Source organism: Dreissena polymorpha, chromosome 1, assembly GCF_020536995.1.
Source record: "Dreissena polymorpha isolate Duluth1 chromosome 1, UMN_Dpol_1.0, whole genome shotgun sequence".
Lineage (NCBI taxonomy): Eukaryota > Metazoa > Mollusca > Bivalvia > Myida > Dreissenidae > Dreissena > Dreissena polymorpha.
Genome location: NC_068355.1, coordinates 86,145,710 through 86,158,855, shown reverse-complemented (window position 1 = coordinate 86,158,855; position 13,146 = coordinate 86,145,710). Strand labels below are relative to the sequence as shown.

Genomic DNA, 13,146 nt, shown 5'->3' with positions numbered 1-13,146 from the left:
CCGAATTCCCGCTTTGTCGATAGTGGTAAACAACTGCGTACCGGTAAAGTTCAATCTAGCCCAAAGATATAATTCTTTCTTAATTATCAAAGTGTTATTTATTTAATGTATGGTTTGGCAGAGGACAATCTGGGAAGTTGTCATGGTGGGGGTTGTCTTGAAAAATAAAGCTATATGTATGCATGCAAACCATGTATTATCTGTTGTGTTGTTTGATGTTATACTTTGAAATGCTAAAAATCTTGTCTTTGATATGTGTATTTATGGAGTGTAAAAACAAAAATGTCACCAACAGTCATTGCAGTACTATTATTTGTTAATATACACAGGTGGCATTCAGGGAACATATTTTACCTAAATTATGATTTAGCAATACTTAAACAGAATACAGATATGCAGATAGTTTTTTTCTACGCAAAACTTATTTTGATATATTTCTTTCCTTGTATCAACTGTCTGCATGTGCTGATTTCATTGTCTGATAAATTAGCCTCGTTCTGGGTAAAAATTGCTTAATGCATTTGCGTAAAGTGTTGTCCCAGATTAGCCTCGACAGTTGGCACAGGCTAATCAGGTACAACACTTTCTGCCTATACTGGAATTTTGTTCAGAGGAGACTTCCTTTAACCCTTTGCATGCTGGGTAATTTGTCATCTGCTAAAATGTCGTCTACCGAATTTCTAAAATTAGCATTTTCTTCGATTTTTTCAAAGAATACTATCAGAATAGCAAACAGTTTGGATCCAGATGAGACGCCACGTTCTGTGGCGTCTCATCTGGATCCAAACTGTTTGCAAAGGCCTTCAAAATTTGGTTCCAGCACTGAAAGGGTTAAATGAAAAATTCCACAAAAGCAAAAACTGGTTATCCTGTGCAGACTGCAGAGGCTTATCTATGTTAACACTTTACACACATGCAAACGTCCGGACCCAGTTTCTGACCTACTGAGGTTACCTTTGGTCCTTGCCTGCAGGTAGGTTGGATGATGTGGAACTGGTTGGTGTCCGTGCTGGCAGTGGGGGCGGCCATTGTGCTCTATGACGGGTCCCCCATAATTCCCCAGCCCAGCATTCTCTGGGATATAGTGGATCACATTGGGTATGTACAGCCAGCGTTCTCTGGGATGTAGTGGATCACATTGGGTATGTACAGCCATAATTCTCAATGATATAGTGGATCACATTGGGTATGTACAGCCAGCATTCTCAATGATATAGTGGATCACATTGGGTATGTACAGCCAGCATTCTCTGGGATATAGTGGATCACATTGGGTATGTACAGCCAGCATTCTCAGTGATATAGTGGATCACATTGGGTATGTACAGCCAGCATTCTCAATGATATAGTGGATCACATTGGGTATGTACAGCCAGCGTTCTCTGGGATATAGTGGATCACATTGGATATGTACACTCAGTCCAGCATTCCCAGTGATATAGTAGATCACATTGGGTATGTACACCCAGTCCAGCATTTTCTGGAATAAAGTGGATCACATTGGGTATGTACAGCCAGCGTTCTCTGGAATATAGTGGATCACATTGGGTATGTACAGCCAGTCCAGCATTCTCTGGAATATAGTGGATCACATTGGGTATGTACAGCCAGCGTTCTCTGGGATATAGTGGATCACATTGGATATGTACACTCAGTCCAGCATTCCCAGTGATATAGTAGATCACATTGGGTATGTTCACCCAGTCCAGCATTCTCTGGAATAAAGTGGATCACATTGGGTATGTACAGCCAGCGTTCTCTGGGATATAGTGGATCACATTGGGTATGTACAGCCAGCTTTCTCTGGAATATAGTGGATCACATTGGGTATGTACAGCCAGCATTCTCTGGGATATAGTGGATCACATTGGGTATGTACAGCCAGCATTCTCTGGGATATAGTGGATCACATTGGGTATGTACAGCCAGCGTTCTCTGGGATATAGTAGATCACACAGGGTATGTACACCCAGCCCAGCGTTCTCTGGGATATAGTGGATCACATTGGGTATGTACAGCCAGCTTTCTCTGGGATATAGTGGATCACATTGGGTATGTACAGCCAGCTTTCTCTGGATATAGTGGATCACATTGGGTGTGTACAGCCAGTCCAGCGTTCTCTGGTATATAGTGGATCACATTGGGTATGTACAGCCAGCATACTCTGGAATATAGTGGATCACATTGGGTATGTACAGCCACCGTTCTCTGGGATATAGTGGATCACTTTGGGTATGTACAGCCAGCATTCTCTGGGATATAGTGGATCACATTGGGTATGTACAGCCAGCGTTTTCTGGCATATAGTGGATCACATTGGGTATGTACAGCCAGCATTCTCAGTGATATACACTGTAACTCCAATATAGTGCGGTCCGTTGTAACGCTGTGTCCAATATAACGAAAAGGGTCCTTGGATCCCGTTTTTTCTCCAACCTTCCATTTCTGATTCAAATCCATGTTATGCAACTTCATACATTATTTTCAGAAAATTCAAAGAAGCCGGCGATCACAGCTTGATTGCTTTATCCGTCCGTTTAACTGATTTTAATTGATTAGAGGTTAAACAACACTCGACAGCTAATTGGTGTTAATCTGTTGTGTAATGTCAATAAAGGTGTGAAAACTCGCGAGTCCGTGTTTATTACATGTATTCCCTATCAGAGCGGTTCAGTGCGCTAATTTCAATAAGGCACTTGCAAGTGCAAGCGGAATAATTATCAAATTAAAGTTATTTAAAACGATTACCTGTTTATGTTTTGTATTTATCGTGTATTGTATTTCATTGTATAAACTATGGCTGTGTAAGTGTGTTATCGTTTATTATATGCTGCACATGCTTGATAAATAAAAATATCTGTGTGTGTGTTTAATGTTTCAGTACGTATGCGAAAAAGAAATAAAAAAATCCTGCGTTTTATTTACATGCTAAGGCAGTGTAATAGTTAACAGAGATGCACTTAAATGTTTGCCCGTTATCAGAAAGTCCACAGAAAGCACGTTTTGAACATGCTGCGTATGACGCAATAAAATATTTCTTTGTACATGTATCGTATTGCATTCAATCTAAATTTAAATTCGCTCGTCCAATGAAAGCTGTGTCCCATAATGCACTGTACTAATTTTTCTGAAAAATGGCGTAGGCATATGAATTTGTTTACAAAATTTGTAAACATATTTCTTGTCATAAATGTTATACAATATTTTTTCGTAAGTGATATTGTAATTATATTGGATTATCGGATAAATCTGCACATTAGAAAAGCGGTATGTATACTGTTATCGTTCGATTCGTTTTATATGCATGTATTTGCGGATGACAACACAGCATGACAATACACAGGACCTTTAGGCTTTATTATATGCTATACTTTACTTGTTTTTATAGCCCTCTTAAATAAATAAGCTCAAAACTTATAACGCTGTCCGTTTATAACGCTGTTGCGTGGCTTGGACCCCCTCTTCCGCGTTATATTGGAGTTACAGTGTAGTAGATCACGTTGGGTATGTACACTCAGTCCAGCTTTCTCTGGGATATAGTGGATCACATTGGGTATATACACCCAGTTCAGCTTTCTCTGGGATATAGTGGATCACATTGGGTATGTACAGCCAGCATTCTCTGGGATATAGTGGATCACATTGGGCATGTACAGCCAGCGTTCTCTGGGATATAGTGGATCACATTGGGTATGTACAGCCAGCATTCTCTGGGATATAGTGGATTACATTGGGTATGTTCAGCCAGTGTTCTCTGGGATATAGTGGATCACATTGGGTATGTACACTCAGTCCAGCATTCTCAGTGATATAGTAGATCACATTGGGTATATACACCCAGTCCAGCTTTCTCTGGGATATAGTGGATCACATTGGGTATGTACAGCCAGCATTCTCTGGGATATAGTGGATCACATTGGGAATGTACAGCCAGCGTTCTCTGGGATATAGTGGATCACATTGGGTATGTACAGCCAGCATTCTCTGGGATATAGTGGATTACATTGGGTATGTACAGCCAGCATTCTCTGGGATATAGTGGATCACATTGGGTGTGTACAGCCAGCATTCTCTGGGATATAGTGGATCACATTGGGTATGTACAGCCAGCATTCTCTGGGATATAGTGGATCACATTGGGCATGTACAGCCAGCGTTCTCTGGGATATAGTGGATCACATTGGGTATGTACAGCCAGCATTCTCTGGGATATAGTGGATTACATTGGGTATGTACAGCCAGTGTTCTCTTGGATATAGTGGATCACATTGGGTGTGTACAGCCAGTCCAGCATTCTCTGGAATATAGTGGATCACATTGGGTATGTACAGCCAGCGTTCTCTGGGATATAGTGGATCACATTGGGTATGTACAGCCAGCATTCTCTGGGATATAGTGGATCACATTGGGTATGTACAGCCAGCGTTCTCTGGGATATAGTGGATCACATTGGCTATGTACAGCCAGTCCAGCTTTCTCTGGGATATAGTGGATCACATTTGGTATGTACAGCCAGCTTTCTCTGGGATATAGTGGATCACATTGGGTATGTACAGCCAGCGTTATCTGGGATATAGTGGATCACATTGGGTGTGTACAGCCTGTCCAGAATTCTCTGGAATATAGTGGATCACATTGGGAATGTACACCCAGTCCAGCATTCTCTGGAATATAGTGGATCACATTGGGTATGTACAGCCAGCTTTTTCTGGGATATAATGGATCACATTGGGTATGTACACCCAGTCCAGCTTTCTCTGTGATATAGTTGATCACATTGGGTATGTACAGCAAGTCCCGCTTGTTCTGGGATATAGTGGATCACATTGGGTATGTACAGCAAGTCCCGCTTGTTCTGGGATATAGTGGATCACATTGGGTATGTACACCCAGTCCGGCTTTCTCTGGGATATAGTTGATCACACAGGGTATGTACAGCCAGTCCAGCTTTCTCTGGGATATAGTGGATCACATTGGGTATGTACACCCAGCTTTCTCTGGGATAGAGTGGATCACATTAGGTATGTACAGCAAGCGTTCTCTGGGATAAAGTGGATCACATTGGGTGTGTACAGCCAGCATTCTCTGAGATATAGTGGATCACATTGGGTATGTATAGCCAGCGTTCTCAGGGATATAGTGGATCACATTGGGTATGTACAGCCAGCTTTCTCTGGAATATAGAAGATCACATTGGGTATGTACAGCCAGCTTTCTCTGGGATATAGTGGATCACATTGGGTATGTACAGCCAGCGTTCTCTGGGATATAGTGGATCACATTGGGTATGTACAGCCAGCATTCTCTGGGATATAGTGGATCACATTGGGTATGCACAGCCAGCATTCTCAATGATATAGAAGATCACATTGGGTATGTACACCCAGTCCAGCTTTCTCTGGGATATAGTGGATCACATTGGGTATGTACAGCCAGCGTTGTCTGGGATATAGTGGATCACATTGGGTATGCACAGCCAGCATTCTCAGTGATATAGTAGATCACATTGAGTAAATACACCCAGTCCAGCTTTCTCTGGGATATAGTGGATCACATTGGGTATGTACAGCCAGCGTTCTCTGGGATATAGTGGATCACATTGGGTATGTACAGCCAGCATTCTCTGGGATATAGTGGATCACATTGGGTATGCACAGCCAGAATTCTCAGTGATATAGTGGATCACATTGGGTATGTTAACCCAGTCCAGCTTTCTCTGGGAAATAGTGGATCACATTGGGTATGTACAGCCAGCATTCTCTTGGATATAGTGGATCACATTGGGTATGCACAGCCAGAATTCTCAGTGATATAGTGGATCACATTGGGTATGTACACTCAGTCCAGTGTTCTCTGGGATATAGTGGATCACATTGGGTATGCACAGCCAGCGTTCTCTGGGATATAGTGGATCACATTGGGTATGTACACTCAGTCCAGCATTCTCTGGGATATAGTGGATCACATTGGGTATGTACAGCCAGCTTTTTCAGTGATATTGCGGATCACATTGGGTATGTACACTCAGTCCAGTGTTCTCTGGGATATAGTGGATCACATTGGGTATGTACAGCCAGCATTCTCTCGGATATAGTGGATCACATTGGGTATGTACAGTCCGCATTCTCTGGGATATAGTAGATCACATTGGGTATGTACAGCCAGCGTTCTCTGGGATATAGTGAATCACTTTGGGTATGTACAGCCCGCATTTTCTGGGACATAGTGGATCACACTAGGTATGTACAGTTCGCATTCTCTGGGATATAGTAGATCACATTGGGTATGTACAGCCAGCTTTCTCTCGGATATAGTGGATCACATTGGGTATGTACACCCAGTCCAGCTTTCTCTGGGATATAGTGGATCAAATTGGGTATGCACAGCCAGCATTCTCAATGATATAGTGAATCACATTGGGTATGTACAGCCAGCATTCTCAATGATATAGTGAATCACATTGGGTATGTACAGCCAGCATTCTCTGGGATATAGTGGATCACATTGGGTATGCACAGCCAGCTTTCTCTGGGATATAGTGGATCACATTGGGTATGTACAGCCAGTCCAGCTTTCTCTGGGAAATAATGGATCACATTGTGTTTTTACTATGAAAAGCTGTATGTTAAAGAAAAGTGTTTCATACAAAATAGCTGTGAATAAATGTATGTTAAATTATCTACTTGAGATAAAAAAACTCAATGTCATGGTTATTATAATGATATATTGGCAAATGATATTCTAGTTATATAAGAGTTCTCTGATTTGAGTAAATACACTTTTTAGCTTCAATTATCTTAATTTTTGGGCATAAATAGTATTATCTTATAATTTAAACAATTAATTCGTAGAAATTTCATATAGATTTATTAATTTATGTTTAACTCAAAAGATCATTGTGTACAATAACATGCCTGTAATATGTATTTCCAGAGTAACAGTTCTAGGCACGAGTGCTAAATGGCTGGCTGTGATGGAAGACAGAGACCTGAAACCTGGTAAGTTGAATGGCAGGCCTTGTAACTGTAAGAAAACGTATCCGAACCCTACTGCTGTCTGAGGTTTAACTCTCTTAAAAACTCTTATACACACATTTTAGATGGATATATGTCTGCTGAAAATACATGGTAATGAGGTTAGGCTGGTCAACATTAATGGACCCTAACCCAGTACGTAACTGCATTAATGAGCGTTAAGACTTATAAATTCCGTCGCATATGGCTTATTACATGATAAAGAACAATAAATAATTATATTTATCTGTTACGAAACAGTAAATAGCGTAGGTAGAAAGTGGGAATGTCCATGTAAACCTATGATATACGTTGTCATTCACAACCTATCACATGTACTACCTGAAACACCTTATTTTCTTTATAAAGTGTTTAAGTGTCTGAATAACAAAATATGCCATAAATATTGTGGATACCAACAGGTGTATAGGAATTATGTGACGTCTATATTCCTTAAAAAAGCTTGTAAAGTGTGCTACACTTTATGATACTATTGTAAACCAGCCAGAAAATTCCCCGACCGCCATGGGGATCGAACCCGGGACCTCCCGGTTCCAAATCAGGCAGACACTCTACCTCGTCGCTATAAAAGCTAGCTCATATAGCAAGGCAGTATAAGTTCCCCTTATACCGAACTCTGCTACACTATATCAACTGAACACATCAAAGCAATGACACATGTAAAGTGGTGAGCACAAAAAATACAAAAATTCATGACATGATAAAGTATGCCTTGATAAATTGTGATAATAGGGTTTGAAGAAATATTTGCTTGAATTCAACATGAAACTTGTCGATAATGTTAGACAATGTAATGTTAATTGAAATAAAATGTAATCGCATCACAGGCCCAATAACTTTGATCAGATGTCCTGCTTTAACATTAGTTGTTGTCCATGGAACATAGAAGTTGTTTTTCATGTAGAGTCTGTTGTTGTTCAGTTGAATTTATTGTTGTTGTTGTCAAGAAATTCGGCTTTTTCCTTTTTTTCGTCCAGGCTGATTTTCACGTGGTTGGGGTAGCTGGTCTGAGGCTCACATTGAGACTGGTTTATCTGTTTTTATTTCCATTAGAACTATTATCCAATCCATAATTATTTCATTTAGCCTGTTTTTGCTTTTGGTTGTTGTTTCAATCATTGTCATTGAATCAGTTGTCATCATTTCTTCCGGGCCAAGAGGATATCCAAATGATCACTTTGCTTGCAAGGTGTTAATTCTGGCAGTAGACATGATAGCTTTCCTGCAGAAGATACATATTGAACCTTCAGATGAATATTATACACACGTCAAACAGTTGAACCATAGTGTTTAATGTTGGAGGTATTTTTTCCAGTGATGTGTCACTTATGTCTTTCTGAAGATTCTCTGGCTCTGGTTTTTTAAGCACCGAGGACCATGCATTTGACTTTAAGAGTCAGACACAAAAGATTTCCCCTTGCTTTATATGTTCATGAAGTACCGTCATCAATTTGTTGTGGATTGTGGACAGCTTTGTGTTGAAGCGTAAATTTTTTGTAAGCATTGTGTCAAAGCTTTGTGTTTTAGCGTTGTGTTGAACCGTCCGTTATTCTAAATTATGGCATAATTGCAAAATTATCCCTGTAAGTTATTTTTAGCTCATCTATTTTTTGAAAAAAAAATTATGAGCTATTGTCATCACCTGAGCGTCTGGGTCTGCATCGGTGTCCGGTTTAGTTTTGTGTTTAGGTCCACTTTTCTCATAAAGTATCAATGCTATTGCATTCAAACTTGGTACACTTACTTACTATCATGAGGGGACTGGGCAGGCAAAGTTAGATAACTCTGGCTTGCATTTTGACAGAATTATGTGCCCTTTTTATACTTAGAAAATTGAAAATTTTGGTTAAGTTTTGTGTTTAGGTCCATTTTATTCCTTAAGTATCAGAGCTATTGCTTTCATACTTGCAACACTTACTTACTATCATAAGGGGACTGTGCAGGCAAAGTTATGTAACTCTGACTGGCATTTTGACAGAATAATGTGCCCTTTTTATACTTAGAAAATTCAAAATTTGGTAAGTTTTGTGTTTAGGTCCACTTTTTTCCTAAAGTATCAAAGCTATTGCTTTCATACTTGCAACACTTGCTAACTATCTTAAGGGGACTGTGCAGGCAAAGTTATGTAACTCTGACTGGCATTTTGACGGATTTATGGGCCCTTTATACTTGAAAATTTGGTTAAGTTTTGTGTTTTGGTCCACTTTACCCCTAAAGTATCATAGATGTTGCTTTCATACTTGGAACACTCACAAACTATCATAAGGGGACAGTAAAGGACAAGTTGCATAACTCTGGTTGTCATTTTTATGGAATTATTAAGTTATTTTTTTGACTTAGTAACTTTGAATATATGGTTACATTTTGTGTTTAGATCCACTTTACTTCTAAAGTATCAAGGCTATTGCTTTTAAACTTCAAATACTTTCATGCTATCATGAGGGTACTGTACCTGGCAAGTTGAATTTTACCTTGACCTTTGAATGACCTTGGCTCTCATGGTCAAATTATTAAATTTTGCTAAAATTGCCATAACTTCTTTATTTATGATTCGATTCGATTGATACTTTGACAAAACAACTCTTACCTGACATACCACAATAGACTCCACCCAAACCACCCATCACGCCCCCCCGAATCCCCCCCATTATTTTTTTTTAAATTAAAGATCATCTAATAAATGATCACCACACCCTCACACTGTAACCCCCCACCCCAAAAAAATAATTTGTATGCCCCCGGTAGGGTGGCATATAGCAGTTGAACTGTCCGTCAGTATGTCAGTCTGTCTGTCCGTCAGTCCAAAAAAACCTTTAACATTGGCCATAACTTTTTCACTTTTGAAGATAGCAACTTGATATTTGGCATGCATGTGTATCTCATGGAGCTGCACATTTTGAGTGGTGAAAGGTCAAGATCAAGGTCAAATGTAAAAAATATGGCGTTTTTCCGTCCCGAAAACATTAACATTTGCCATAATTTATTTAATATTGAAGATAGCAACTTGATATTCAGCATGCATGTGTATCTCATGAAGCTGCACATTTTGAGTGGTGGAAGTTCAAAGTCAAGGTCATCCTTCAAGGTCAAAAAAAAAATTAAAAAATTTCAACGCGGGGTTCTCATGAAGCTGCACATTTTGATTGGTGGAAGTTCAAGGTCAAGGTCATCCTTCAAGGTCAAGGTCATCCTTCAAGGTCAAAGGTCCAAAACATATATATAAAAATTTCAAAGCGGCGTTCTCATGAAGCTGCACATTTTGAGTGGTGGAAGTTCAATGTCAAGGTCATTCTTCAAGGTCAAGGTCATCCTTCAAGGTAAAAAAAATTCAAAAAAATACAAAGCAGCGTTCTCATGAAGCTGCACATTTTGATTGGTGGAAGTTCAAGGTCAAGGTCATCCTTCAAGGTCAAGGTCATCCTTCAAGGTCAATGGTCAAAAAAATATATACAAATTTCAAAGCGGCGTTCTCATGAAGCTGAACATTTTGAGTGGTGGAAGTTCAAGGTCAAGGTCATCCTTCAAGGTCAAGGTCATCCTTCAAGGTCAAAGGTCATTTTTTTTTATAGTTCAAAGCGGCGTTATCATGAAGCTGCACATTGTGAGTGGTGGAAGTTCAAGGTCAAGCTCATCCTTCAAGATCAAAAAAATAAAATAATTCAAAGCGGCGTTCTCTTGAAGCTGCACATTTTGAGTGGTGGAAGTTCAAGGTCAAGGTCATCCTTCAAGGTCAAGGTCATCCTTCAAGGTCAACGGTCAATTTTTTATTTTTTAAAACAAAGCAGCGTTCTCATGAAGAAGCACATTTTGAGTGGTGGAAGTTCAAGGTCAAGGTCATCCTTTAAGGTCAAGGTCTTCCTTCAAGGTCAAAGGTCAAAAAAATATATTTCAAAGGGGCGTTCTCATAAAGCTGCACATTTTGAGTGGTGGAAGTTCAAGGTCAAGATTAAAGGTAAAAAAAAAACATTTTTTTTTTCAAAACGGCGCAATAGGGGGAATTGTGTATCTGACATACACATCTCTTGTTTTTTTCAAACATGGTTAAAAAACACAAGCATTTATTTTTATTATTTTATTTTTGAAATACCGTCCAACCATCCCACCCAAGAATCCCCCATTTTTTTGCATTTTTGGAAGATAAATGTAATAAATGACCACACCCTTACACTATACACCCCTCTCCACTCCACCCCTCCCTCCTTTGTGATTGAAATTGAGATAGGTCCCTACACCTTTAAAAAGAAAAATAGATGAGAGGTCTGCACCCGCAAGGCGGTGCTCTTGTTTTAAATATTGTCATTACAACTTAGTAAAACATATTTCTTAACAGAACCCTAATGGCTTGAAAAGACGTCTTAAAATGTGTTTAAAACAAGTGCATGACAGCTTGACAAATGGCATATATGCATCTTTGAATTCATAGACCTCGTATTCACTTTTTTACTGCCTTAAGAAATTCTAGAATGACAATCTAACTTTTTGATCTGCTCATGCTCATGATGTTTTTTTAATTCGCCCGTTTTTAAAAACCGGACGTATTATAGTTTCACCCTTGGCGGGCGGTGGGCGGGCGGCGGCCACAGCAGTGTCTGCTCTCTAATTCAAATAGTTTTCATCCGATCTTCACCAAACTTGGTCAGAAGTTGCATCTAGACAATATCTAGGTCAAGTTCGAATATGGGTTATGCTGGGTCAAAAACTAGGTCATGGGGTCATTTTACTTTTTATTTCTAACTTAAACATTTTTAGAATCCCTTTCTGGACATATAAAATGCCATAATTCTATTGATTTATTTAGCTTTTCCATTCATGTTGTTGCTACTCCTGGCTTGCGATCGTCTTTCTGGTAGTACCCTGGTCTATCCTTTCTGTTGACGTTATGTTGTTTTTTTGCTCATTTATGTCCGTGTTGGAGTATTTCGGTCTGATCCTGGTCACAGCACGACTAAAATGGGTGACATTTAGTGATTGTAAGAAAACAAATCCGAATTCTACTGCTGACTGAGGTGAACTCACTTAAAAATGCCTCTACCCCAATTTAACCTGGCTATATATTTACTGAAAAAACATGATCATAAATAATTTTGGTTATGTGGTTACGCTTTTCAACAATAATGGAGTGTAACCCATTTCTTTATTGCAATCATGTGCGTTTACATGGATAATTTCCGTTGTATATGGCTAATTACGTAGAGATTACCAAGCAATATTTATATCTGTTGCTCACGAAACAGTAATTAGGTAGGTAGAAAGCGTGGATGTCCATGTAAACCAACATTGAACTGGGTGTAAACTTTATTTGTAAAGATGATGCATAACCTTTAACTTTTGATGAGGTCAAAAGTCAGCTGACCATCTGTAAAAACAGAAACTGTTTCTAAAAATAGAATTACACATAAGCCTGCAATGAGAAAAAAGGTAAATATGATGTACCATAAAAATTGAGCATAGTATTCAATAAGAACGTTACGAATGTACTGCTGACAATATGAATGTTATGCATAATCTTTATTTGATAAGTTTTTAACTGTAAAAACTCTTGTTTTATTTACAACGGCTGTCAAACCCTGGTTTTTGTAATAATAATCCTGCACAAATTTTAAGTGTGTTTATGGCAGATAAATCTACCTGTTTCTTAACGTAAACAAAACACTTGAATCTTTAAAGGATCCTTTAAACTTATTGTTACATTTTTAACCAGGTTTTTCGAAGGCGGAACAACCTTGTCCGGGCCATAACTTTGTCGTTCATAGTGAGATTTTAAAATCATTTGGCACATTTGTTCAACATCATTGGACAGTGTCGCGTGAAGAACTACGTCGATATCTCCAAGGTCAAGGTCACACTTTGAGTTCAAAGGTCAAAAATGGCCATAAATGAGCTTGTCCGGGTCATAACTATGTCGTTCATTGTGAGATATTAAAATCATTTGGCACATTTGTTCACATCATTGGACAGTGTGTTGCGCGAAAGAATTACGTCAATATCTCCAAGGTCAAGGTCACCATGACTAAAAAAAGATTGATTTTGAAACAAGGGAGGTAACTACATGTATGAACATGTAGCAATGCACATTTTGAGTTGTCTCTCTTTATCAGACTTTTTTCAAATT

The 13,146-nt window shown here is 39.0% G+C and overlaps 1 protein-coding gene across 2 annotated transcripts in view; it reads left to right on the top strand.

The window, feature by feature from the left end:
• Nucleotides 1–13,146, top strand: part of LOC127838852 (acetoacetyl-CoA synthetase-like) — a 51,018-nt gene that overhangs the window by 14,900 nt on the left and 22,972 nt on the right. For both annotated transcript variants that reach the window (XM_052366872.1, XM_052366863.1), the window contains exons 10-11: nt 974–1,098; nt 6,934–6,998. In XM_052366872.1, the coding sequence (XP_052222832.1) occupies nt 974–1,098; nt 6,934–6,998 (190 nt within the window). The remainder of the gene's footprint in view (nt 1–973; nt 1,099–6,933; nt 6,999–13,146) is intronic.